This window comes from Panthera leo, chromosome D1 (assembly GCF_018350215.1).
Source record: "Panthera leo isolate Ple1 chromosome D1, P.leo_Ple1_pat1.1, whole genome shotgun sequence".
NCBI classification, from domain to species: Eukaryota; Metazoa; Chordata; class Mammalia; order Carnivora; family Felidae; genus Panthera; species Panthera leo.
In genome coordinates, this window is record NC_056688.1 from 15,779,602 (window position 1) to 15,806,406 (window position 26,805).

A 26,805-nucleotide genomic window follows, 5' to 3' on the forward strand; every position below is an offset into this window, starting at 1 on the left:
GGGGGGAGGAGGTGGCCGAGAGGGCAGTCCACAGAGAGTGAAGGTAAACCGCCCTCGCCCTCTGGGAGCGTTTCAAAGGAAGCTGTAATCCTGTATTCTTGCATGTTTGTCCCATCTTTCTCCTGTGGGTGTGTGTGCGTGTGTGTGTGTGTGTGTGTGCGTGTGTGTGTGTGTGTTGTGTGTGTGTGATTAATGGCCATTTATACTAGAGCATAATACAAATATAATTTATAAATACATAAATATCCAAGCGTATACTCAAAATGGCTTATGGGTGGGAGGTGGGATCAAAAACCGGGCAGGATCTAACTCCACCTGCCCGGATTGCCGTCAACACTTCCTCTGCGTAAACTGTATCTCCCCGACCAGATGCTGAGGGAGGGAGGGAGGGAGGGAGGGAGGGAGGGAGGGTGGGTTTGAGGAGCTGTTGGGGGCACCCGTCCCACTGAGTTCACACTACCTTCTGCTGCATCAGGGTCTCTAGGGACTGGAGGACCCAGGCTTCTCAGGAGCAAAGGGTTTAGGGAGGCTCTGTAAAGTCCATTCAGAGTCCCAGAAGGAGCACAGAGCTTACCTTCCGAGGGAGGAACCCTGGAGCCCCAGCACACACTAGTGTGCAATCCTGGGTGAGCCACTGGGAACTTCAAGCTCATCTTCCGTCAAATCAAGAGCTAATAACTGATATATATATACCTTGTGGCACTGTTGAGAGACTCATACGAGGGAAGACAAAAGGGCTTTGGGAAATCACACAGCATTTTCTTTCTCCCAGGTATTATCCTAGGCATGGGGTGGCCCCAGAGGTCCCAAAGCTCCAAAGCCTGCAAAGAGCAGGTGCTGCAGGGCCAGCCAGGGGTACCTGCGCTGAGGCCCCTGCCCAGACAAAGCCAGGCCCCTGCTCAAGTGGACCAGAAGTCATGCACAGCCCAGGCGAGCTAGAGCACTGGCTCTCAGCCACTCATACCGACCATCAGCCACCTCTGCTGTCTCCAGGCTCCCGCAGCTTCTGGGAAAGTTCAAGGGCAAGGAGGCTTTCGCTCTTTGACTCTTCTTGTTGATGTCTGCCAGATGTTTAGGGGGAGAAGGGAGGAGGGGAGACAGCTGACACACACACAGAGGCAGGTACTCATTCTGAGCACCCCAGGGGTCCTCTAGCCTCAGAGGTGATCCTTATCACCCAAGCCTCTTGCTTCCTGGCCACAGCACAGGCTGAGTCATGCATGTTGCAGAGAACACACTAAACTTGGGCTGTTTTGTATGGTTGCAGGTTCGGAGGCTTTGGGGTTTTCTGCATCTGGCCTTGAAGCATCTAGAAACACTTGAATCCTTGGGTGATCCCCCCCCCCTTTTCTCTCTCTTGTAGCCCTACTCACCCTGATGTGTACGAAACCCCACACCAGAGGCTCCCAAACCTTTGTGCAGCCTTTGGAGAAAATGTCTCCACTGACCTCCCCTGACCCATTCCCATCCTATTTCCTTAAGTCCCTGCCAAAGAACTCGTCCAGGAGCAGAAATACACTTGCACTCCACATACTTCACCATTTCTGATCCTTGCCATTAGGGGAAGCAGGAGAGAGACAGAGCGAGGAGGCTCTACTCTACATTTTTGTGACGATGGTCAGAGGCTCATCTCTGCCTGTGTCTGGGGCCAAGAATCAGGGCAGGTCAAAGCCACTGCTTTTCACTACAGCTGATGGCACGAGAAGCAGGGAAACTGTCCTTCCCAGTTTTGTAAAGATGACGTCAGGCCTTTTCCTCTTCTCTGCTGACACCCTGAAATACTCCGTGAGCTTCTCGTGCACAGACACACGGCTGGCTGCTCGTCCACGTTCCCGTCTCCCCGCCCAGTTCCGTACCCGGAACAGGCAGATGCCGGAGCGAGCCGCGAGGACAAGGTGCGGCTGATTCAGCTCTATCCTTACGGGGCTCGCACAGTGTCTAACACAGCAGATGCTTCGTACTGCTTGCTTGACGAAAGCCGCTGGAATGAGCGGCCACCCCTCTCCTGGCCCTGCCCTGGCTGAGACGCCCAAATTAAATACAGGCTTCAAGCCACCTAGGAAATCTTGCAAATCAGTGCTGAGTCTCAGAGACCTGTTGCACGGGTGACAGCCCGAGATGGAGAGGTCACCCAGGTGTGAGCGCTCCCATCAGCCCAGGAAGGGGGTAAAGGTGAGAACGTGCTCTCACCACCGTGTCGACACAGACAGGGTCAGAAAGGCGGTCAAGCTCCACCCTACCTGTGCGTATGCCTTTACCATCAAAACACAGCAAGACAGGAGAGTATCAAAGCCAGCCACATCATTTGTGGTTTCACTTCCATGGTGAATCATTGCCCTGTGCAGGTGCCCAAGGAAAGCGATCTCGGGGTTAAGTATCTGGTCGAGCTGACGGCGAGCCAGAGGCAACAGGGTGAAGCAGCGAGGGCTCCGAGCATGAGGTCCACCCGCCAGGGTACAGCACGCCAGGTATCCTTGGGCCAATCATGAGCCTTCTGCGGCGGGAACGGTTTACCTGCCCTTCACCCGGGTGCGGCGAGGTGTGAAAAGTGCTTGGGCCACAGAAAATGCTCCACACCTGTGAATTATTTAAGGTGTTAACCTGGACGGAGTTACAGACGCCCCGTGGAAAAACTGTGGGCCACTATTTGCATAGACTGGGTGTGAAAAGCCATCCCCAGCCCCCTCCCCCAGCAGAGCAGTGCGGCCTCCCTGCCTCCAGGAGAGCCCCGGACTCTGGTTTCCTGAATCTGGTCCCGAACCACCGCCGGAGGCTCCGGGGCACCCGCGAAGGGAGGCAGAAAGCAGAAACTCTTTGCTGCCCGAGGGAAGCCAGCTGCTGAGGGCAGGCAGGAAATCTAAAAGGAAACAGGGAAGATGTCGCAGATGTGTCTCCCACGCACAGGGGGATTTTCCATGCAGCTAATAAGCTTAAGCCTCAGATCTCTTGCTTATGTGCACCCTTCCAAGCCCCTCTGCCCAGCTTGGTGTTCATGTTCCAAGAAGCCTCCAAAACCTTAAAGCTTCCGGCCCCACACAACCTGGATCTGCCCAGACTCCCTCCCCATCTCGTCCCCAACCCAGTAGCCAACACCCTCTGCCAGCCAGCCTCCTCCCAGCGGACATTCACCTGCCTAGCCAGCTTGGGTTCCTGCCTCCAGGCCCCGGCTCACGACATTCCCCTGCCGGGACTGCCTTTTCCCTAACTTTCTGGCCTGATGAACTCCTACTCACTCTTCAAGACCCACAGCAAATACTACCCACAGTGGGAAGCCTTTTCCCAAGTCGCAAGCAGAATCAACACTCGCCCCCACTGCACTCGGCATGTCCCTCTGTCACAGCACAGACACGCCACACGGAGACTGCAGTTTTGACGGTCAGACTCCCTGCCCAGACTGTCTGCTCCCCCACAATATCCACGTGGGCTTGTCTGACTCTACCTCCCCAGAGCCTGCTGGCTCAGAGCTGGCCCCACCTCCACCCCAGGTTCTCGGCAAATGCTTCTTACAACAATGAACCCACGAATGGCCCTCGTGCTAGGGACAATGACAGAGTGATTCTGAAAGGTGAGAGTTGAGTCCTGCTGTCCCATCTGCAGCCAATGCTCTCACATCTAGCCACCCCTCCTGGACACCTTATTGGCCAGCCCTGAGAAACCGTTCCTGGAGCCTGTGCGCCCTCCTGTGGCCGAAACGGCCACCAGCACCTCCTCTACCAGCATCTACACAGATGCCTGATCCCCACCCAGCGCGCTGGGTTTACCTGCGTCTTACTCACATGGAGGCTCAAGTCTGTAATTCCTTGGCCTGGAAGGGACTACAATAGGACTCATCTCACCCGTGGTCTCAAACACCCTGTCCGCCTTGGAGCTGGTTCCCCCAACAGGGACGGTGGGCTCCATCCATTCAGGAAGGCTCAGAGAAGAAAAGGGAAGGCCGTGCCTGCTTCCTGTGTCTCTGGTCCAACATGCCCACCTGTGGCTTCCGGGGCCGGCCCGGCAGCCTGCGAGTGAGCACCTCCAGGCCCAGCGCCTCCAAAACACCTGGGAGTCGTGCCAGGGAGGGTGGGCAAAGTCACACCCCACCTGCTGGTTTCTGAAGGAGCCCGCCAGTGGCTCTATCCCAACTGCCTCCCTCCATCTGTACCACACGGTGCCACCCCCCCACCCCAGCCCTGCCACCTGAAACCAGCAACAGCAAACCCCTGTGCTTTCTCCAGACTGTGATGCCAGTCACTGAGGCGTGCTTTCTGCCGGTGTCCCCCACCCTCCGTCCCGCCAGTTAAATATAGTCAGTTCTCTATCTTCCCTACTCCTGAAGAAGTCAGAGTCTGAGACTACCCACCCACCCCCACACTCTACCCAGTTCACTTACATCCTCCTTTTCGCACCATTTTATGGCTGCCTACAAAATGCCACTTAACAATCACCTCTCCCAGGAAGTCCTCCTTGATTACTCGATAATCATATGGCATTGTTTTGATGCACAGGAATAAGAGAGACAGCCCCAGACCTCGGTGGGGGAGACAGAGGGGCGGAGGTGATATTACAGTGGTTATTACAGGGCAGCTGGTGCTTTAAGAGGTGAGCAGGGGGGCTCTAAGGGCACTGAGGGCTGCACAGACCCGGTTCGAGGGTGGTTTCACAGAAGTGTTCCTGGATGAGGTGACATGTGCAGAGTTGGAAAGGACGACTAAGTCATCAGCTGCCATGCAGAGGAGGTGATGAAAGAAGGCGCTCTAACCTCAAGGAAACGAGAGGCAGGAGAGGCGGACACTGAAGGTTTAGTGTGGTCAGAGGCTTTGAGGGTCAAGTCGTGGCCAAGGGCAGGTCACCAGGGGCCTTGCTGCTGAGAGAGATGCTGGGAGCCCGGTCCAGGGCAGGCAAGGTGGGGAGGCAGCCCAGTCTGGCAATCAGCTCCATGCAAGTAAGGAAGGGGGGACAACCCTGGGATGCTGATGTGGGCAACAGGGGACGGCAGTCCGCTCACAGCAGAAGGCAATTTCGTTCTTCCCTGTTGGATTCCAGGTACCTTTGGACCTTCAAGAGAGGTCTCCCGGGCAACGGAAATACGGATTTATCGCTTGGGACAATTCTCTGGACTAGACAACTTAATTCGGGAGAGAGCAGCACCCAGGTGACAGATGCAACCTTGGAAGTGGACGAAGTCCCCAGGGAGAAGATACAAGCAAGAAAGGCAGGGCCACAGTGGGAGCCCGAAGGAATGCCAACCACCAGGTGGAGGAGACAGAAAAGATCATCCAACCAGGAGGCGACGGGAATCACGGTAGCAGAAAGTCTCCGGGGCGGCAGGCAAACTCTGCAGAGAAGCGCGGCAAGGCCATCGTGCACTTGGCAGTGGTCACAACACCAAGGACGTCAGGCCTCGGCGGGAGCAGTCCCGGCGGAAGGAAGGAAGGGAGCGAGGCCAGACCACGTGGGTGGCAGCAAACGTGGGCAGAAGGGGTGCCCGAGGGCGGGGCACCACAGAAAGACCACGTGTTTCCACGAGAAGAGGGGGCTGACCTCTCTCCCCCTGGCTGAGCAGTGAGGGGAAGGGAAGCCACCTGGCAGTGGTCAGAGCTGGACATACAGAGTCCAGGGAGTTGACAGGAGGAGGCCTGGATGATGCTACACGCCGTAGAAAGGGGTGCTGGAGACCTGGATGGCTAATTAATGTTTGGAGAGAGCGGTTCAGAAGGCTTTGAAAGGATGAAGAACTTTCTGCTGCACCCGAAGGAAAGATACAGAGGGTTTTGGACACAGATTCGTCTGTGGTTGTGCGAAGGGTGAAGAGAGGCAAGGAACCGAAGGTCGCTACTGCCCCTGTGCGGTCCCAACATTGGTTGAGAGGATTGGGGGAGCGGGCAGCATGCTGGGGAACCTGAGAGCCCTGAAAGTTCGACAGAGCCACCATGGGGAGAGTGCCGGTCATGGATATGGAGAGGGATCGTCGGGGGCGGGGACAGGTCAGCCGGGAGGTCGGAGACAATGCTGTTGCTGTGGTCACGTCCCCAAGGCTGAAGTTTTCCAGCATCCCAGGTGCAGGCGTGAGGAGGTGGAGGGCTGGCATTTGGCTGGCCAGGTGTTGGCAGGAGAGAGGTGTGCTGAGGGCACTGGCCTTGGGGGCTGGGTGGGGGAGGATAGAGGGCAAAGCCAAGAAGGGGCTGCCAGGTTGAGAGAGACTGGACGGTCCGGGAGCTGGATCTTTAGGACACTGAGGAGCAGGCGTGATGAGGACGAGGGAGTGGGAGGGCGGGAGGACAAGAGAGTAAGGCGGGAGGACGGACAGCTGGCGCCTGAGTTTCACCAGGCCAAGAAGACACCGAGCCGCGGGCAAGATGGCGGGCAGTGGGGCTGAGGCCTAGGTGAAGGTTTCTCAAGAATTGGGGAGGGGGGCGGCTAAGGTGCCAGTCAAGGAAGCATCCGTTCACGTCACCCAGGGAGGGGGGCTGGACTCAGAGACGTCAGACTCTTCCTTGAAAGAGTGACGGGGTCAGCACTGGGAGACACGACAGGAGGGGCCACGGATGGTTCTGCCCAGAGGCTCGAAGTCCCAGACGCGAAAGGGTTTTATTTCACGTGGCCTTGGGAGGTGGAAGTGTTTAAGCAGTGACAGCAGTGAGCTGGAAGAATACTGCCCCCTCGTCTTCCCTCCTGCCTCCTCGAACACGACGAGCGGAAGACTAACCACTGGCTGTGGACAAAAAGCAGCCAAGGGTCCTCAGGTTTGAGTTTGGGAAAGGAAAGCGGTCTTTCAGAGAAACGTTGAGAACACAGAGTCTTTCTCCCAGAATGGAGAGGAGGAGGAAGGGGAGGAGGAACTCAGAGCAGTATGGAGAGAAGAGAGCTGCGGTCAGCCTGCATCTAGCACTTAAATTTGGATGACGGGGACAGAAGGCCAGGGGACAACTGGCCAGAATCTAACTTCAGAACAGACTGAGGCCCCTGAGGACAGAGGCCTGGGAATGCCTGCCGGACGGCACACCCTTCCCATGGGTTTCTAAACTGAACGCGCCCGGGAGAGGTTACGGCCCCCACCTCCCCCAAGAAATCCCAGTCACAGGTCTCAGGACCAGCCAGGCTCCAGCCCCCCGTGCCTAGAACTCCAAAACAGCAGCAGACCAAGCTCCTGGGGCCACCCGTGCCTCTCCAGAAAGAGCTGCTGTTGCCCAGCTGGATTGTCCATCCAAGGGAACGGCCTCCCCATCACTCCCCAACCACATCCGGGTTGCATGGAACCTTGATTCGCTCCACCCCGCTCCTCCCCATCCAACCTCAGACACACACACGTGGGTGCACACACGCACACACGCTCCAGTCAATCCACTTGGCACCAACTTCCCCCCCTCCCTTGCCCTCCCGGCAGTCTGAGGGCATGCCGTCACTAGGATGATTAAGAACAGAAAAGGAGATGAGCACTCACCCTGGCGAAGCACAGGGCTCAGGCCTCCCGCCCGACTTCCCACTGCTCAAGGCACAGAGACCTGAAGCATCTATGTCTTAAAGGCAAGGCCTACACACGCAGCCATCCGTCAAAACCAATGGTCCCTTGCAAGGGGCCAACCTGTTGGAAGGGAGGCAGATGTGAATCAGGCCCGAAGTCACTCCGATCTCCCTTTTTCCAGTAATCCCCCATAACCTCTGCTCGGTGGCGCAATTTTTGTGGAATTAAACACGAACGGCTTCAAAATAAATAATTACATTTCCGTCTTCAGCTGATCCAAGCTGATCGTTTGACAGCTGGCCACAAGAGCGGAAAGATCACAGGCAGGAGATTAAACGCTATTGACCCTATGGCCTAGCTGGAGGCTGGTTCTCCCCAGTTAGAACTGTTGTAATGGTTTTTAAAACTATCTAAGGCAACTGTGCCCTGGGGGGCCAGCCACTCTGCTATGGGGGCTGTTACACTGGAGGCCAAGAGAAGAGGGCCCCAGAAGCAGAGGGGCCACCCTCCTGGGCTCCCTTCTGCCAGGTCCCTCTCAGGGCTTCCCTGTAGCCCCCAGGGTGGTGGTCCACTGCCCCCTTTCCTAGGTCTTCCCCTCCTTCCATTCAGGTCTCTCTCTTCCTAGTCCAATCTCAGGTTTAGTGTTCATCCCAGGGCCAGGGCTGGAAAGGGACCCATGGAGGAGGTGACGCAGGCCTGGGCACCTGTGGGCAGGGTCTGGCAGCCATGACATGGGCACAAGGAGAAACGACAGACCTCAGGAAGGGGTGCCCAATGTGTGGGTGAGAGGTAAGGGTCAGGGACCAAAGTGGCATGAGTGCAGAATCCTGGAAGAAGGGCTTGAAATAGGGACCAAACCAGAAACCCACTTGCAAGAACGTGAAAAAACTCACACATTGAGGAAACTCGGGTATAGGCATGTCTATGAAAGAGAGTCGGGGAGGGATGCCTGGGTGGCTCAGTCAGTTAAGCGTCGGACTCTTGATCTCAGCTCAGGGCATGATTTCTTGGTTCGTGGGTTCGAGCCCCATGTTGGACTCTGTGCTGACAGTGCGGAGCCTGCTTGGGATTCTGTCTCCCCCTCCATCTGCCCCTCCCCTGCTCTCTAAAGAAATAGATAAATAAAACTTGGGGGGGGAAAAAGGGACAGAGTTGAGGAGCCAAGAGTGGGGATTCTCTCTCTCTCTCCCTCTTCCTGCCCCTCCCCTGCTCTCTCTCAAAATAAATAAATAAAACTTTTAAAAACAGAGAGAGAGTTGGGGAGCCAAGAGCTGGGGTAGGGGTAGGGCTGGGTCCACCTCAGACTCCAGGACAGTAGTACAGTGTGTGTTCTGCCTCCGGGCGAGAAGGCTCTGGAATCTGACCATGAGCCCAGACTTAGGGACTTGGGGAAGAAACGGGGTGTGGACGCCCTTCTGCAGAAGAGGTACTAATGACTTCAGAGTATCCCCCCACCCCCAACTTCCCTGTCCGTAGAGCAGAGAACTGTGCTTCTGAGGTTTCACTGGTAACTCTAGGGAAGCAGGAGAGGTCAAAATAAGGGACTTTACAATTTGAACAGACATGTCGCCAGAGGCCCAGGCATCGTTGGGGTGAGGCTGCTCTCACGGGGCCAGGTCCTTATCTCAGAGGCAGGGCCCTCCCAGCGCCAAACCCTCAGACTGGTTTGGGTCCTGGCTCTGGTACGTACTGGGGCATCACCTCCCTCATCTGCGTCAACGAGTGGCCTTAGAAGGCCCACCTCACGGAGCGCTTTAAGGCTTAAATCAGAAAACCTGTGGAAGAAGTTTGCCAGCTGCCAAGCACTGCACAAACGTTTGCCCCCAGTGATGAAAATATAAAAGGGGCATCTGGGTGGCTCCGTCGGCAAAGTGTCCGACTTCAGCTCAGGTCATGATCTCTTGGTTCGTGAGTTCGAGCCCCGCGTCGGGCTCTGTGCTGACAGCTGGGAGCCTGCTTCAGATTCTGTGTCACCCTCTCTCTCTCTCTGCTGCTCCCCAGCTCATGCTCTGTCTCTCTTAAGAATAAACAAACATAGGAAGGAAGGAAGGAAGGAAGGAAGGAAGGAAGGAAGGAAGGAAGGAAGGAAGGAAGGAAATATAAAAATAGGAGTTCCATTCCCAAGACAAGCAAAATGATGGGCCTTTGGGTGCACCGGGGCCCATCGGGATGCCCCAGTCCCCGGGCCTTCTAGATGTAGTTCTAGCTCTATTCCTTGGCTGCTCTGCCTGGAAAAGCAGTCTGGATGGCCCCACTCACTTCGGGCCCAGATGAAACCTTGAAGTGTCTTTGGGAGCCTCTGGATTTGGGGGCCCAGGGGGAGGTGCTCAGCCCCTGCTGGGTAAGATGATCAGTGCCCGCCCCCCTCCCTGTCTGGCAGGGAAAGCGGAAGGGGAATACCGGCCCCATGAAGCAAGCGAAAACCCTGCAGGCCCAGAAGGTGGAGAAAAATGCGATTAGCATTTTATCTCTGCACCCCGAGCCTGGGAGCCGTGTCTGCATGCCCGCCTCTGTGGGACGAGGGGCAAACGCAGCCAGGACCTTGTCTGTCCACTCCGGTGCCTCTCCCCGGGGAGCCTGCCTAGAGTCTGCGCCCAGAGCCCAGACATCTCCTCTCCTGACCGCCCTGCAGAGCAGGGAGGCGGAGGGAGGCTGAGGCTTTCCTCCAGCAACAGGAGTCCCAGCCCCTTTCCGTGCTCCGAGTGCGAACACCCTCTCCCACTTCCCCCACAGCCCTCTTGCAATTAACTCCTGGTGCCGATGACAGCCCTGGGAAATGTTAAAATAAGATGTGGTGGCTCTGGAAGGCATGAGTCAGGGTTGGGCAGCAGCCAAAGCTGCCACCAGTCTCCCTTCCCCAGCTGCCGGCAGCCCCAGGAAGCATTCGTGGTGGAGACCCAGAGGTGGCTGCCTCACTTCCCTCCCAAGCTTAGGGTCCTCTGTGCCCCTGGGTCCCAGGTGGGGCAAAAGCAGCTGCCATTGGCTGGCTGGAGCCCCACCCCCGGGCCTACAGAGGGTCCCTCTTTTCTTCACCTCTAGCAAATCCCCTTCTCCCCTCTCTTCCTCTGGTTCCCTGCCAGCTCCCGGTCCCCTGGAATGCTGGTTCCAATCTGGCTTCCAAATCTCCTTTCAGCCAGACACCGGCCCTCACATCAGCTCCCCTCCTGCTCGGCTGCCCCCATTCTTTGGATCCCTAGGCTGACACTCCCGCCGGCCCTTCATCTTCCCTTACTGATCCCAGAACGAGGGACGGAGCGAGCACCTCCATGCTACAAATCCAGCCCCGTGTCCTGCAGATGCAGCGGTCCTGGCTGCAGGTTTGGGGGAGTCCAGCGGGGAGGCCCCCGGGCCAGCAGAGCCTCCCAGAGATGCCGCCCCCCCCCCCAACCCCGAGAGGCATTGGCCGGTGCCAGCACGTGGCCCGAGCCCCGCTTGTCCAGACCCGGGGCTTCTCACACCGCCTTCTCAGGGGCAGACGCACACCGCCCACGTCCAGTGGGGGTGACTCAGGCTGTACTTGGGCCCGGGCTCCGAGCCCAGCATCGCCCCCACCCCCTCCGAGAAGAGAAGGGTGAAGAGACCGGGCTCTTGGCCTCCAGAGCCTTGCCGCAAACCCCGGACCCGAGCCCGGCTTCCCATCTACGAGGCGGAGGAAGGAACGCCCGCCTGGCGAGACCGCTGGCAACGCCGGGTGCCATATTCACGCAACGCGTTCAGCAGAGTCTGGTAAGTTCTCACTCGACACGTAGCATTTCTTGCTGCGGTTATGCCAACGTATTGATTTTTTAAAATAGTTACTCCAGGGACCAGCGGGATGAGTCCCCACCTCAGGTGACCTCCTTCCTGGCATCAGGGTCCCATGGAAGCCAAATCAGTAACTGGGCACCAAATGAACACACAATCAGATCAAGGGAAGGGGGTGGGGGGGGGGAGTGTGAGGGAAATTTTCTCTCTGAAAAGGCCCCACAGCCCCCACTAGGGCTCCACCACAGTTCCTCTCCATCAGGAACCTACCAGCATCCCCCACTCCCAGGCCCTGTCCTCTGACCTGGGTTTGTTCAGAGCCATGCAGCTTATTTCCTGTGCACCCGGGATCCCCCCTGTGACGACACCTTCTCTGTCTAGACGTGTGTCACCGACTCAAGCCAGAGTAGGCCCCTGCTCCCCAGGCCTCTGAGATGGCATTTCTCTTCCCATTATGAGTTGGCTTCAGAAAACCAGCCCTCAGTATTCAGAGGCTTCACCGCTTTTGCAGCCCACGGCCCGGCTGCCAGGGTGCAAGCGTGTGCCGCTTGCCACGCACAGGGTGTGACGGTTACGAAGGGCTTCACCCCACGCACTGCCTCGGCCCCGGTTTATTATGACCCAGTCTTCCCGCTCTGCACTGTAAGGTCCTTAGTGACCACCCGGCACGCGGGCTCACGGTTCTGTTCCATCGCAGGGAAAAGCAAGTCGAGAGAAGCAGCCAGGAAGGACTACTGCGTGAAGGCAGACACCCCTTTGGTTCCCAGGGGCCGGGACCACGGGTCAGCCTGGCTCCTCTCCAGACCCTGCCTGAGGGCCCCCTGCCCAGCAGAAGCAATGGTGACACCGCCTCTGACCCCTTCCCGCGGCCCGGCTGGGGGGTCGGGAATAGAGACCGGGCAGCTGGCTGGGGCTCTGGCCCCTTTGATTCTGCAACTGAGAACCGGGCAGATGGTGGGGGCAGAAGGAAGGCGGGGCCAAGTGCTTTATCCAAGCAGGCCTCTCTCCATCCCTCCCTCCCTCCGCACCACCCCCCCCCACCCCTCGCCCTCTGTCTCGTCCACATCTCCGTGCTTCTGCCTTCTCACCGCCTTCTGTTTTCCTGTCCATGGCCCTCACTTCCCGTCTCAATCCTGATCTTTCCATTTCTTTCAGCGGGGAAGGAATTTCCTAGATACCTTTCTTCTCTCCTTCTTGTTTTCTGTTTCTCTTCCTCTCTCCTCTTCATTTTTCTTCCTTCATTCCTAACTCTGCTTCATTCTCTTGCTTCCCCCCCCCCCCAATCTGTTCTTCTCTTCTTTTCCCTGCCACAGGAAAATACTAAAACGGAAGAAGACAACCACGAGCCTCCCGTCCACGTCACACACCCTGCCCCCCAAACACACAGAGCCCGGGATCCCACCAGAGGGCCAAGCTGGTAGTTCCACATGCCGTCCTCAGAGGCGTCACCGACAAAACCACTAGCCTTCTCCGTGTCAAGCCCCGGGTGGACCCTCAGACAAGCACATCCTGACCGGGGACAGCCCAGAAATTGCAACTCAGAAATGACTGGACTCAGAAATGATGCCCCCCCCCCCCCCCCCACCGCGGAGCCTCAGTGACCCAACACCTATCCCAGCCTTGGCACCTGCTCGGCACCCACGCCCCCTCCTGCCCCACCAGGCTCCTCCCCTGCCCTTCACTTTGCTTATCTTCGCACCAGAAGATGAGAGCAAGGGCACACCCAGCCTCATCAGGCTTTCCCAATTACTTTTGCCTGAAGCCCCATGAGTAGGAGCCTGCCCACAGCCTAAGACGGCTCAGAAGAGGAAGAAAACAAGGGGAACCTACACTTTGGGTGGTTCCCAGAAATACGATATGGAAAAGGTCTGGCCCCTGGGAAGGCTAGAGACTGGACAGGAGACACCAGTACTGCCTTATGAACTCATCACGTTTGAACTCATTGCATTTCCTTCAAGCACTCACTCACCTGGGCCCTGCCTGGGCAAGGGGTGCCCGCAGCCCAAGACCCCCAGAAGCCTGACCAAGCAGGATAGCTCCACCCACCGCTCTCACGGGCATCTCTGACTCAACCTGCTCGAATCCAGACTCTTTATCTCCCTCCCCACACTCACCCCTCACTGCCATCTGCCACCTCGGTCAACGGTACCACTACCCGCCCACAGTCACTCAGAGAGCCGGGGCTCACCCTGGATCCTCCCCCTGCCGTGTTTTCCAAACTTATTAGTCACTGAGTCCAGTTCACGTGTAGAATTTCCCTCTCCTCTCCTGTCCCCTTCACCTGGGTTCAGGACCTCATCCTCGCTCACCTGGACTTCTGCAAAAGCCCTTCTTACTCGCTCTTCCCCAGTCTCTCATTCCACCACTGCCAGGGAAGGGCTTCCGAAATTAACCAAACAAGTCGTTGTCCTGCTTCGACAGCTTCCACTGGCTCCTTACTGCCTAGAGCCAGGATGTCCAAACTACTTTGACTGCTGTGTCTAATCAAACAGATGCTGGTATCCATCCCTAAGGGGTGTATTTTTATCTATGTGTCTGGGCACTCACATGTGCCATCATCCCGCGGCAATATCTAAAAGACCACAAACCTTTAGGGAAAGAATATTACTGACATCAGGAGATTTGAATCTATGTTGCCAATTACCTTGGTAATTTTGACTATTTCTGGTCTGGCTTCCACTGGTTACAATTGGATTGTTACCACTTTTAACTCAGGATGGAAAGAGGACAAGGGGCCCTTTGAGAGCAGGCTGGGGTGGGGGAGGGAGCAACAGCCTTGCCAAGTTCTTGCTGTCTGGCTTGCGCTTGGGTGACCCACCCTCTCTCCAGCCCCCAGTGTCTTTCCAGGAAACTTGTTGAGACCTTGTCCATTGTGTGAGGGTCAGCTAGTTAAAGTCAGATAAGAGCACCCATAAATCCACTGCAGGAACAGATGTAAATATGTTACAATGTGCTAACAGTGAGGGAGGACGGCAAGGAGCCCTTGTCGATTTCATGGAACCTCTCACTCCATTTCCCTCCCACCCTCCCTGACGCAGGCAACATGCACGGCATAGGGGCTAAGTACAGGCACCAGGGTCAACGCGTACAGTAAATATTCGAGAAGCTCCAATTCTTTTTTTAAAAAAATGCTTATAAATAGAGGCTTCGATTTTTTTTCCTCCTCTCCCAGTGGATCATCTTGCATAATCCCAGGGCTCAAAAACCCTAGTTTGAGAACTTCTAGTGTATACAAAAGGTCTGCGTCCAAATTCCTCATTTTGTGTAAAGGTCCCCGCCAAAGAAGATGTCTTGTAAATTTCTCATAATCGGGGCTATGGAGGATTTATGTTCCCAGCACGAGGCTGGCGTGGAGCAGGTGCTCAGTAAATATTTGTGGAATTAATAGCTGGTTCCCCAAACGCATACAGTCTCCTCTCTGGGCTGTGAATGTTCTTTTCCCCCTTAGAGCCCGGACTCTTTCACTTAGCAAGTCCCTGTTCAGCCTCATAAGCTCAACTCAAATGTTACCTCCTCCGCGGAGAGTGCCCCGACCTCGGGCTCTGTTTGTTCTTTCAGTACAGCATCTTCCTGCGGATCAGAGGGCGAGGTCTGGGCCAGGTCACCCCCACCCACCCAGTCACTCGCCACCCACCTCTCCACCCTGGTCAAGAGATGTGGAGGCAGGGAAGGCACTTCATCTGAGTGTCCCCAGTGCCCAGCACACTGTAGGTTCTCAGTCAATGTCTGATGAATCAGAGATTCACAGAGCCAGGAATGAGGTCAAGGGATGGTCCAGGCCAGAGACTTCCAGGCTCAAGAACTTTGGTTCAGGGCAATAGGCAGGGAGAGGATGAGGGCCAAGGGAGATGGTGCGGGGAACATCCAGGACCATGTCTGCATGGTGAACCTCATGAAGTCTGCTCACTGATGGCATTCCATGCGAGACACGAAGCCTACTTGGAGAAGTAGGGACCCCGGGCGAGGGAGTGAGCACTGGAGGCACCGTGGCGGCACCTGCAACCCCAGGGAGGCCAGGGAGCCTCAAGGAGCCAAGCAACCTCTCCCCCCAAGCATCGCTCTGCGGCCAAAAGCACTCAGTCAAGGGAGAGGCACCAGCACCATCAATAAATGATGGAGTGGGGGACCTGCCAAAGCCCGGACAAAGGCAATCTAAAAGCATTCCTGCTTCCAACTGGGTCAACCCAACGAACTCACTTGTTAATGGACCCCCATCCACACCGGCAGCCACACAGAAGCCTCAGCCACCCCCAACCCCTCCCCCAGGGGGCCCTTCTGGTCCTGCGCCAGCATCCTGCACCAGCTTGGGTCCCAGGCCGGCCCGACCGGTATGGGCTGTGGGCTGTGGGCTGTTAGGCCAGTCACCTCCGTTCTGCAGCCATCATGGGAACCGGAAGACGGAGCCTGCAAGGCTCTTAGGACGACAGCAGCCACGGTACCCACTGCAGGCAGCACAGGGCAAAACGCGAAGTGCAAAGCCAGAGAGAACAGGTCTCCTCCTTTTCTCCATCCTCCCTGGCCCTGTGGACCAAGCAGTGATTGAGGCTTTCTCCATGTTTCACCTCAACTACTACGACCAATTCTTCCCCACCTCCCTCCTCTGCCCTGTGCGGCTGCCAGAATCATCCTCCCCTGTAGCAGGAGTTGTGTTTTCAGCTACTTTTACCCAAGCAGCATTTAAGCACCTTTCATGTGCACATGCCAAACTGGGGCTGCAGGTATAAAGATACACGCAGCCCCTCCTAGGAAGTGCTGCGCAGGGTCCCTAAGTACTTAAGGCTGTTGTACAAGGTCACTAAGCTGGGACTCGAACTGGTCACCACCCCATCTCCATCGCCCCTCGCTTGCCCCCCTTCCCTCCCAGCCCACCTTCAGCACAAGGACTAGCAGCAGAAGTCCCAGCATAAAAAAGGCCGTCCAGGGCGATGACAGAAACAGGCAGAGGATAGGACTCAAACATCTCCAACCATCTGGCTCAATGGCTTTGGTGGAGGAAGTGCCTTTTGAGGGGGCAGGGGGGGTCACTTCCCTGCTCAATATTTCCCTTTACGTAGCAGTGTGAGCAAGCTCAGAGCCTCCCCCCGCCCAGGAGGGCCTCCCACCCCCCACCCCCCCCCAGCAGGCCTACCTCAGGAGAAACCAGCCCAGGACCCCAGACAAACAGCCAGCCAGTACCGGTCCAGCCTGGACTTGAAGGCCAAGAGCAAGAGCCAGCACAGCCCCAAGCCTCCAGCCTGAGACCACCAGTCCCAGGCTGCGAGAAAAAAAAGCCCGCTCCCAATGCGCGATGGCCACATTGCCTACCCCCTCCCCCAGACATCATCTCACCCGGATGCAGGACGCTTGGTGTAGCTGGCGTGGTACAAGTTACATTGGGGCAAAAAAAAAACCAGAGCCAAATAGGAGTAGACAAGTGAATTTGCTGCAATAAACGTAATCTAGGTCAAGGATCAAAACTCCTGTCCACAGAGGACACGAGCTGCCAGGACTTAGCTGTTCTGTGTGTATAATCCTCAAGGACACAGGGCAACTCTAGAGGAAAGAGGAAGAACACAGAGAAGAAAAAGACACAAGCCTGGGAGCTGCCGCTGTGTTCCTTTCCTGGCGCGACAGTGACAAAGGCCCACAAATGAGGTGGCTTAATCGATAGAGACCTAGGGTTACATAGTTCTGGAGGCTGGAGGTCTGAAATTAAGATGCTGGCAGGGCCAGGCTCCCTCTGCAGCCTCTGGGGGAGGATCCTTCCTTGACTCCTCCAGCTTCCGGTGGCCCCAGGTGTTCCTCCACTGTGGCTGCACCTCCCCATCTCTGCCCACCCCCCCCCCCATATCAGTCTTCCCCCAATCCCTCCGTCTTCACATCTTCTTTCCTCTGTGCCTGTCCATCCCTGTCTCTTCTAATGAATCGTGTTGGATTCAAGGCCCATCCTTCCCCAACAGGACCTAATCTTAACTAACAACATCTACCTACGCGGACCCTGCTTCCCAATAAGGTCGCATTCTGAGCACGCGGGTGAACATGAATTCCTAGAGGACACTATCCAACCCAGCAAAAAGCTATCCCGCCCGGTTGTCAACAAAAGGCAGAAGAAGAAAGTACCATGTGAAGGGGTTTGGGACGGGTCAGTTCCAGGTGGACGTCTTAGTGGCCCCGGCCAAGTCACTCCGCTTCTCTGAGCCTCAGTTCTCTGATCAACTGCACAAGGTCGTTTTGAAGGTCACGTAAGAAAAAGCTTGGTTACTGCAAAGCTCTGTGCCGGGAAACACGGGTGATGTTTCCCTCAACAATGCCAGGTAAGACACCACAGGTACTCCGCCTGCCTCCTTTCTAGGTCCACGGTTTCTACATTCCAGAATACCCTCTGCAACTGTGGGGCCAATCTCGCATGAGCCACGAGCCGGCTCCCTGGGTGAACTGGGAGCACCTGTCCTGATCACACGAACAAGCCTTTGCCAACGTACCTCTGCAGAAAGTCAAAGCTGGATCATGTTGTGATTCAGGGCTTCTAGACGGCACCCTTAAGCAACTGGGCCACAGGGAATCGGGGGTGTTGTCCTGTGAAGCCTCCGCCTGCTTCACAGAGGCAGTGAGGTGCAGAACGAGCCCAGAGAAGGAGCCCAGCACAGCATGAACAAAGCCCAACGAAGCTCTCGGAACCGAGAGGGGGCGCAGCTGCGAGATAGTCCGGCCCTTCCCCGAGCGGGGCGGAGGGATCTACATCCGGGTCCTTGAAATTCACAAGGCCTTTACTCAAGCTAGTCACTTACCTCGCCTGCCTGCGCTCAGGGGTGGGCGGAGCCTCCCGACCCATGTTGCTCCCCCAAGTTCCCCACCCGCGTTGCTCCCCGGTGTTCCCAGCCACCTCGCAGGGCAGACCGTGAAGAGACTCACAAGGGGTAAGGGTCCCTCCCTCACCCACACAACTGGCAGAAGATGCGGCTGGAACGTGAGTTACCAACTCGTACTGTTCATGAAGCTTTAAAGAATGAACGACGTGCACAGAATACAGGGCCCACGGTAATCAAAAAACACATTCTAAGGGTGACGATTCATTAACCCACAACTGAAATCATCCTCATTTTCCTTCACCGGCAGTATTTCCATGGCACCTACTGTGTGCCGCGTCCTGCCGTAAGCACTGTCTCGATGTTAAGTCACAACCCTCACAGCCGCCCCAGAAGGTGGGGCTTATTTATTGCCACCCACTTCAGAGATTTGGAAAGTGAGACAGAGAAGGGTTAAATAACGTGCTGAAGGTGACATAGCTGGAAAGTGACAGAGCCATTAAAGTTAAGATGTAACGCCCACAAGGGGCTCCTGGGTGGCTCAGTCGGTTAAGCTTCCAACTTCGGCTCAGGTCATGATCTTCCGGTTTGGGGGTTCAAGCCCCAGGTCGGGCTCTGTGCTGACAGCTAGGAGCTTGGAGCCCTCCTTGGATTCTGTGTCTCCCTTTCTCTCTCCTCCTCCCCTGCTCACTCGCTGTCTCTCTCTCTCTCCTTCAAAAATAAACATTCAACAAAGAAAAGATTTTAAAAAAATGTAACACCATACATGGTGATTATTCCGTGTACAAGCTGGGAATACAAATGTAATAAAGTTTTCATCTATACAATTTAATTTCTAACCATGCTCTTGAAAAAAAAAAATCATGCAAGTCCTATATGTTCATGGTCTCAGATGCATAGCAGTTAGGACGAAAGGCAATGTCGCCCACCCCATCAGCCTCCCTATTTCTTTCAACCACAAGCAGTTCCAGGGTAAAGTTCAGAGCATCTTCTAGAGACACCTGAAAAGAAAGGCTGGACTCAGCAATAATGGGAAATTCAGTCTTTGCCTAATTTGTGGGGAGAAGGCCAAATGGCAACGTATTTTTCTGAGACCAATTTCAAATACATGGGCAATGTGGAAACTGTCCCCAGGGATGGCCCAGAGTTCTGGGGCAACGGGGGCGTGAGTGGCTTTTCAAGGGCCCTGGAGAACTGCTGAGGCCCTTGCAGACCCTCTCCATGGCCCATGCAGGACCCAACCATGCATGAAAAAGTGGAAAAGGCCCAGGTGTCCTAGGTGACACAAGCCTGGGGCACAGCCCTCTCTGGGCCTCAGTTTCCCCCTTTGTAAAGATTTTTTTAATGTTTGAGAGCAAAACAGAGCACAAGCGCAGAAAGGGCAGAGAGCGAGGAAGACACAGAACCTGAAGCAGGTCCAGGCTCTGAGCTGTCAGCACAGGGCCTGATGCGGGGCTTGAACCTGTGAACTGTGAGATCATGACCTGGGCCGAAGTTGGACACTTCTGACGGAGCCACCCAGGCACCCCTCCCTCTTTATAAAACGGAGGTAACGCAAGCACCCACATCCTAGGGTGGCCCTGAGGTCTGAATAAGGTAATGAAATTTCTTTACACAGGCATAAAAGCCTGGCACACAGGAACACGTTACATATTAGCGATGTTTTACTTCCGCGGCTTTATTGAACCAAACATGCCCTGTTGTTCTGTCAGATACTCCTGTCTGCCCCCACTCCCTACCCTCAGCCTGAGGGGGATTGATCCCAGCAAGGACCACAAGACAAGGTCAGCTCCCACCCGAACACATCAGCCACAGTTAGGGATTCTCGATGTCCCCGGTTCCTCTTTGGTGCAGACATGTGAGGCTTCGTTCCACAGCGTTGGGGCCTAAACCATGTCTGGGAGAAGGGTTGGTTAGCAGTGAAAATCCTCTCCCAAAAGTGAGCGAATCCACAGAGAGCCACACTTGCACACCTCACGGTGAGCCAAGGCGTCCCTTCTGTCCCCACAGACACACACTGCCTCCCCCATCCGCCTCCTTTCAGAGCCACTTGGCTCGGATGCTATGGGCCGTTGCTGGCACATACCCACCGTCTGCGTCCTTGTCCACAGAACTTCCCGGGAGAGGTCCCAACAGAAGGGTCTGTCGCTGAAACCGAGCTCAAATTACTTGGGCTCAGAGGAAAGAACCATAGGCTCTGCTGGCTGGAAGGAACCCCAGAGGTTCATCGATGGCAAGCTCCAGTCTCTAAATTCAGCTCACTCCAGAAATAACAGCCTCTACCCACTCCCAAGCGTGGGAAGAGATCGGGAACAGCATTTCTGAAACTTCAAGGTACATACGAATCTCCCAGGGATCTTGTCATACAGATCCTGAGTCCGTAGGTCTGTCGGGGCAAGGGGGAGGAGGGGTGGGGGTTCTGCCTCTCTAACAATCTCCCAGGTGATGCACGGATGCTGGTGGCTCCACAGACACACCTGGAGCAGGAAGGATCTGGAAGGCCTGCTGCCCTCAGAAGCTCCTGCTTGCATAGCAGGCGTGCAGGGCGTGGGCAGACTGAGCTTCGCAAGGTACAAGCTATGTATTTTTTCCAACTACAGATCGAACCACAGTGCTCTTTACCACCACAGAAAATAAGTGTTGGATGGATGAGTGGATGGTTGCCGATACGAAGGTCGAATGTGCCATCAGAACAACTGGCAAATTAATACATTGTCCTAAAAATTGCATATCCAAGTAAAAATGTCCTGGGGGAAAATGAAGGAAGAGGGAAGGAAGGCAGGAGAGAAAGAGAGAAAGAGGGAAAGAGGGAAAGAGGGAAGGAAGGCAGGAAGGCAGGAAGGCAGGAAGGGAGGGAGGGAGGGAGGAAGGAGGGGAAGGAAGGAAGGAAGGAAGGAAGGAAGGAAGGAAGAGGGAGGAAGAAGAGGTCGAGTGGGGAGCTAAGGCTGCCCCTGGACGAATGGGGGGTGTCCAGTGGTAGCCCCCTGCCTGGGCCCTGGGAGGTGTGGGCTCCCTGCTCACTCCAGCCTCTGTGCCTCCCCCTGTAGATTCTGCAAGCCTCTTCCCCAGGTATCACAACATCCCTGTCTCTCCTCGGGCTCCCAGACCCACCTGGAAGCTGGGCCCAGAGCTGAGCCAGCAGGGTTGAGTAATCCTCCCTCCAACACATCACACCCAGCAGCGCTCTTGTGCAGCGCTCTTTCCTGTTCATCACCTGAGTGCCCGGCAAGGCGATTCAAAACCTGGGGCCAGATGTTTAGACTGGCATAGAGAGGATTCCAGCCCAGGGAAAGCCTGTGCAGGACGGCCCATCGGCCCCTCATTGTCTGACTGTGGAAGTTCTTTTGAAAAGGGAGGCACCTGCCTAGGTCTTTGCAGCCTGTCCCTTGAAGCCACCTGTTCTAAGGTCATAGCCACTTCACTCCAAACTTCCAATTCTAAAGCCCGCTGCCCTAACATGCACCCCAATGTTTAAAGCAGCACTAGTGACAACAGCCAAAGTATGGAAAGAACCCAAATGTCCATCGACGGATGAATGAATAAAAAGATGTGGTACACGTATACAATGGAATATTACTTGGCGATCAAGAAGAATGAAATCTTGCCATTTGCAACAACATGGATGGAACTAGAGGCTATTATGCTCAGTAAAATCCATCAGTCAAAGACAATATCATGTGATTTCACTCACGTGTGGAATTTAAGATACAAAACAGATGAACGTAAGGGAAGGGAAGCCAAAATAATATAAAAACAGGGAGGGGGACAAAACATAAGAAACTTAAATACAGAGAACAAACTGAGGGTTGCTGGCGGGGTGTGGGATGGGGGGGGAAGGACTAAAGGGGTGATGGGGCATTAAGGGGAACACTTGTTGGGACGAGTACTGGGTGTTACGTGTAAGTGATCAATCGCTAAATTCTATTCCTGAAATTATTATACACTATGTGTTAACTGACTTGGATTTAAATTAAAAAAAAATAAATAAAGTGGGGTGCCTGGGTGGCTCAGTCAGTTAAGCGTCCAACTTCAGCTCAGGTCACAATCTCGCGGTTCGTGGGTTTGAGCCCCACATCGGGCTCTGTGCTGACACCTCCGAGTCTGGAGCCTGCTTAGGATTCTGTGTCTCCCAATCTCTTTCTGCACCTCCCCCACTCTCTCTCTCTCTCTCTCTCTCTCTCTCATTCTCTCAAAAATAAATATAAAAAACCCCTTTAAAATAAATAAAGCATAAAACACTCGTAATGAATGCATGAATGAATGAATGAATGAATGGCTGGCTCATTGCCCTAGATGGGAAAAGGGCTGGTGCCATACTGGCCCAAGAGACCCTCCAGACCAGCCTTGGGTCTCTGCCGCTCAGAGACAAGTCCAAGGCCACACCACACTGAGCAGCGGTGGTGGAGCCATCAATCAGTTAAAACTATCCTCCCGCTCAGACGTCACTACAGTCATCCAGGCGCCATATTTCCCCAGACCGTGGACTTAGGGCCTCAGACACTTGTACTACCATCAGCCCGTCCACATGGGGAACCAGATTCAAGTCCCAACTCTGCCAAAACCTCGGTGTGATTTGGGGGCCGGTCACTTCATGTGCACGAGCTCGGATGTCCTCGACTGGCGACACAGAACGTCCCTCACACGGTTGCACGTAGACGGCAAGCGTGCCATCACTGGAAGGGACGAGGCACATGTCCACCCTGGACTGGTCTCCAGGAGGCATTGAGCGTCTGGATTGGTTCGGAATCTGGCGCTAATTTACCGTGGGATCTGAGCTGTGTGGCTTCGCCTCTCTGGAATTTCGTTTCCTCACCCACAAAATGGAGAGATGGGAGAAGACAGTCATCCAGGTTCCTTCCAGCTCCCTGGCTCTGTGGGTCAAGGTTTCACCTTGTATATCCCCTGGCCAGGGGCCAACTCAGGCCAAGATATTCAAATAGGTAATAACCGGTGAGGCGGGGCGAGAAACCCTTGGGAGGGATGCTGGCAGGGACGTTGGGCATGAGTCCCGCGCGGGCCAGGTCCGCGCCGGGGGTGGGGGGGACAAGGGACGGGGTAGAAACCGCCCCATGGGCTTTCTGATCCTGTTGCTCCACACATGGCAATGAGCCAGTTCCACTGAGCGCCCCACTCTCCTCCACCTCCCCGCAACCCCAGTCAAAAGCACCCACACATGGAGAAGTCACGCAACCTGGAGAGAGAGAGCGCGAGCGAGGGAGCATGCACGCCTCCGAACATCTCCGTCAGCCAGCACCCGGCTGGGGGGGGGCGGTGGGGGGATGTCATTCAGGCGGGAAGGCTTTTTGCAACATCTTAGGTGTGTCACCTGCTCTGGGGCCAAAGGCCACGAATGACTCCAGGTGTGTCCCAGCCCCTACAATGGGTGTGAGGTTACAAGACACTTAATCATTCCAGTTTGGCAACTTCACCTGTAGGGTTGTTTTAATCAACTGGCCAGCAGTCCCCAAATCACTCCTGGAATGCAGCGGTGGAGGCAGCGGGGTGCTGAGGGGAGAGGGATGCCTGACACGCGGGACCAACGCCTGCCCTGCACTTAGGCCTCTTCCGGCCAGTGCTGCCCAGGGCGGCTCTGACCCGCGGACCAGCCAGGGCCCGATCCAAGGAGGTCCTCCTCCCGACCTCAGCTCCGGCCTGTAGAGAAATATGGAAGATCGCAGAACCGGCATGGTGAGTGTGGGGGTCCCCTGCTCCGAGTCCTGCGGGAGGGCAGGTCTCCCCAGAAAGGGCCCTTCAAGCAGCCTGAGAGTTTTGTAACACCTTCCTGGTTAAAAAAAAAAAAAAAAAAAAAGAGGGGACAGTGAATCACCCCCACATGCCAGCCCTTGCAAGTCTCCGTGCCCATCTGCCCTCCTCTCCCTTCCCTGCCAGCAGCCCCTGCACCAGCACCGAGGATGCCGGGACACAGAGGCCAGGCTTCCCCTCCCTGATCCTCCTCCTAAATCCTTCGTGCTCTTTTGTCCAAGGTCTCTTGGTCTGTTGGCTGGAGGTTGGCACTGTTTTTCCAAGGGCAAGGGGCTGTTTTGATGGCCCTCTGCCGCCTCCGTGGGGAAATGGACTCCCTTTCTTCCTACAGAAAACAAGGGACAGTTGCCTCAAAACAATCTAAGGTGTTTGTGGAGATCCACTTGGCCTCTTTTTAGACCCTGCCCTCTCTCCTCCTCCTCCGAACGCCCAGAGCATCTGCACTGTCTTGGGACAAAGAGAATCAATCCCATCTCTCAAGGACATCTGAGGACAGGGAGGGGAAGAGATCATATCCAAGTCTGAGGTGGAACTCAGGGAATCTTTCCATCTCTAATTCTTGGCAAAGATGCTGCAGTTACCCAAAAACCAACACGAAAATGAAAGGGGAGGGAAGGGGAAGCTTTCCGTCCAAGGGGAACAGAGGTGACCTGCTGGGGCCCCCCCAAGTGGCATTCTCCTGGCGAAACTCTAGACCCAGGGCTGGGGTAGCTGAGGATCAGAGAGGGGAAGGGCTTGCCTGCTTTCCTCTGCGATCCAGCCAGGATGGAAGCACCAGCTTCCCACAGCCCCATCCAAGGAAGCACCTAGAAGCCGAGCCTGTGTGCCTAGAAGCTGCATCCTGCTGGACTCTCAGGAGAGAAAGGAGGCACTGCCTGCCTGCGCGGCTGTGAGCTGCTTGTTGGTGACACCGAGGCGGTCTGAGTGCCTCTCGAGGGAGTGACGTGAGAGAGGGCAGTTTCTAACGCACTTAACCAGAGCACAAACTGTAGAATCAAAAGGTCGAACAGCCAGCTCCCTTCTTAGCGTATTATTCTTGAGACTTTGCTCTTCCTGAGACTCATTTTCTTCCTCTGTAAAATGGGAATCTTATCCATGCTACGCCTATGCATGCCGACGACTAGTGGAACGATTGGGCTAGTAAGCGTAAGGATGTGGGGCCAAAGAGGAATCCCCTCCAGGAAGTGACAGGTGGGCGGCATGGCCCGACTGAACTTCACCAGCCAGGCAAGGAGCTGGGCGTTGCTGGCAGTGGCATTGCCGGGGTCCCGGTTAGGACCAGAGAGCTTCTGGCCCCTGAGCCAGCCGTGAAACCACCTGTGCCTAATAACCCAGTCATTTCCCTCTAACGAGGCTGGGAGGGCCATAGCGCCCAGCCCTGGGGAAAGATGAAACAATTCATGCTGGGGCCCAGCCCTTCCTTCCCCCTCCCCGCCTCTTCTCACCCCTGCCAGCCCCGCCCTGGACAGACAAGTCCTGCACAGTTACTACCTCATAGCAGTGGGCAGAGGTCTGAGCCCCATCTCTGTCCCCGAGGGGAATGTTTCCCTTGATATTTCAGCTGCGGCTGAGGCCTGGAGGGAAGCCTGGGACCCTGGGACTGGCCATCCTGGTCTTGACTCCTTACTGCCCACGAGGCCCCAGACAGACCATGAGCCACCAGAGTAGAGTGTTAAACACCCGAGGTCAGTCCCAGCCCTCTGGCTGCTCTAGAGGAAGCAGGTTCTTCCTTCCCTCTCCCCTTTTCCAGCTGGTTCAGACCAAGGAGTTTGCTAGGCTTGGCCAGGACTCAGGAATGTGCCAGGTCAGTGGGCCAGCCTGCGGCAATGGGGGGTCTAGGAGCACGGGCAGGCCCACCACTCAGCCCTGGTGATGCCCTCCTGGGCTCCGGAAAGACCCTAGAGGGCAAGCTCGGCAAAGAAGGGCTAAGGCCCCTGCCTGCTCCCCTACCTGTGCCCTCCCTACCTGGGTGGGGGGCTTGCTGCTGCTGTGACCCCCGAAGTAGCTCCCTCCACGTAGCCATTTAATCAGTCCCTACAACTGGCCAGCCTCCAGAAGGCAGCAAGGGGGGCACAAGGGTACAATGCCTCAGTTCTGCCCTGGAGCTTGCCCAAATCCAGAGGAAGGAGAGCTCCTTAAGCCAAGGATCCAAAGAGGCTGTGGCAAGTCCAATACCAGAGGTGATGACAAGGGACCCCTAGAGCAGAGAAGGCAGTGAATCCTCTCCAGGGTGGTTGTGAAGTTGTCCCAGAAGAAACAGTATTTGCACTGGAATTTGAAGGATGAACAGGCTCTCTCCAGGCAGATAGGGTGGGAAGCGGCGGGCGGGGAAGAGTAAGGGGGAAAATTGGGGGGGGGGGGTGTGTGGAGACATGAAAACAGGTCTCAGGAACTCTGGACAAACTTTCCAAAGCCCCAGAGCCAACCCGGGATGGCAAGAGACAGAGGCTCTCAGGCCTGAGAATCTGCGTTTCACATTTCCCAGCAGCTCCCCCCGGGGCTTCCTTCCTGCTCACATAAAAACATCTACCCAGTAACACCCCTCAAATGCCCAAGCAACCATCCCCAAGACGGCGAATTCCTCACAACCTAAAATGCATTCCGCTGCCACGTTTTCATGTAAACGTGTGGCCGCCAGACTGGGAGCTTCTTGAGGACTGGGTTTTTCCCACTTTTAGCCCCAAACCTGGCACAGGGCCGGACACACAATAGCCACGTGATGAATGCTTGCGAGTGAATAACAAGTAAGTGACAAAAGACTGGATTCCCAGAACCTGCTGATGTATCTGACACTGATAACAAAGTCAGTCAAGTCCGACTGGAAAAGATGCCAGAATCTACCAGGGGTGTCACCAAAGTGCTTTCATCCCAATCAGGGCGGGGGGTGGGAGTCGTGGGGGGCAGGGGGTGCGGAAGTGGAGAGAGACAAGCCCAAGCCTGTCTGGAAACCCCAGGGACTGGAAAGAGAGCCTGAGCAGAACCAATGTGGCAATCCCTCTGCGACGTGCTCGACCCCACCTCACAGCCTGCGGCTCTGTCTTGATTACAGCAGAGAAATCTGTAAACAAG

The 26,805-nt window shown here is 55.7% G+C and overlaps 2 protein-coding genes and 1 long non-coding RNA gene across 3 annotated transcripts in view; 2 read left to right on the plus strand and 1 right to left on the minus strand.

Moving 5' to 3' along the window:
* SMIM35 (small integral membrane protein 35) overlaps positions 1-17,999 on the minus strand; it is a 50,165-nt gene extending 32,166 nt beyond the window's left edge. The window contains exons 1-2 of the mRNA XM_042906010.1: positions 17,961-17,999; positions 17,650-17,902 (exon numbers count right to left, since the gene is read on the minus strand). Coding sequence (XP_042761944.1) covers positions 17,650-17,902; positions 17,961-17,999 — 292 coding nt within the window. The remainder of the gene's footprint in view (positions 1-17,649; positions 17,903-17,960) is intronic.
* LOC122199464 lies at positions 10,889-12,939 on the plus strand. Its single transcript, XR_006193516.1, has 3 exons — positions 10,889-11,170; positions 11,886-12,028; positions 12,502-12,939. It is a non-coding gene; the product is annotated as an uncharacterized LOC122199464 (long non-coding RNA).
* Positions 18,000-23,447: 5,448 nt separating the features above from the next.
* The window catches only part of TMPRSS4 (transmembrane serine protease 4), a 40,909-nt gene continuing 37,551 nt past the window's right edge, over positions 23,448-26,805 (plus strand). Inside the window, exon 1 of the mRNA XM_042906417.1 lies at positions 23,448-23,661. Coding sequence (XP_042762351.1) covers positions 23,638-23,661 — 24 coding nt within the window. The 5' untranslated portion in view covers positions 23,448-23,637. The remainder of the gene's footprint in view (positions 23,662-26,805) is intronic.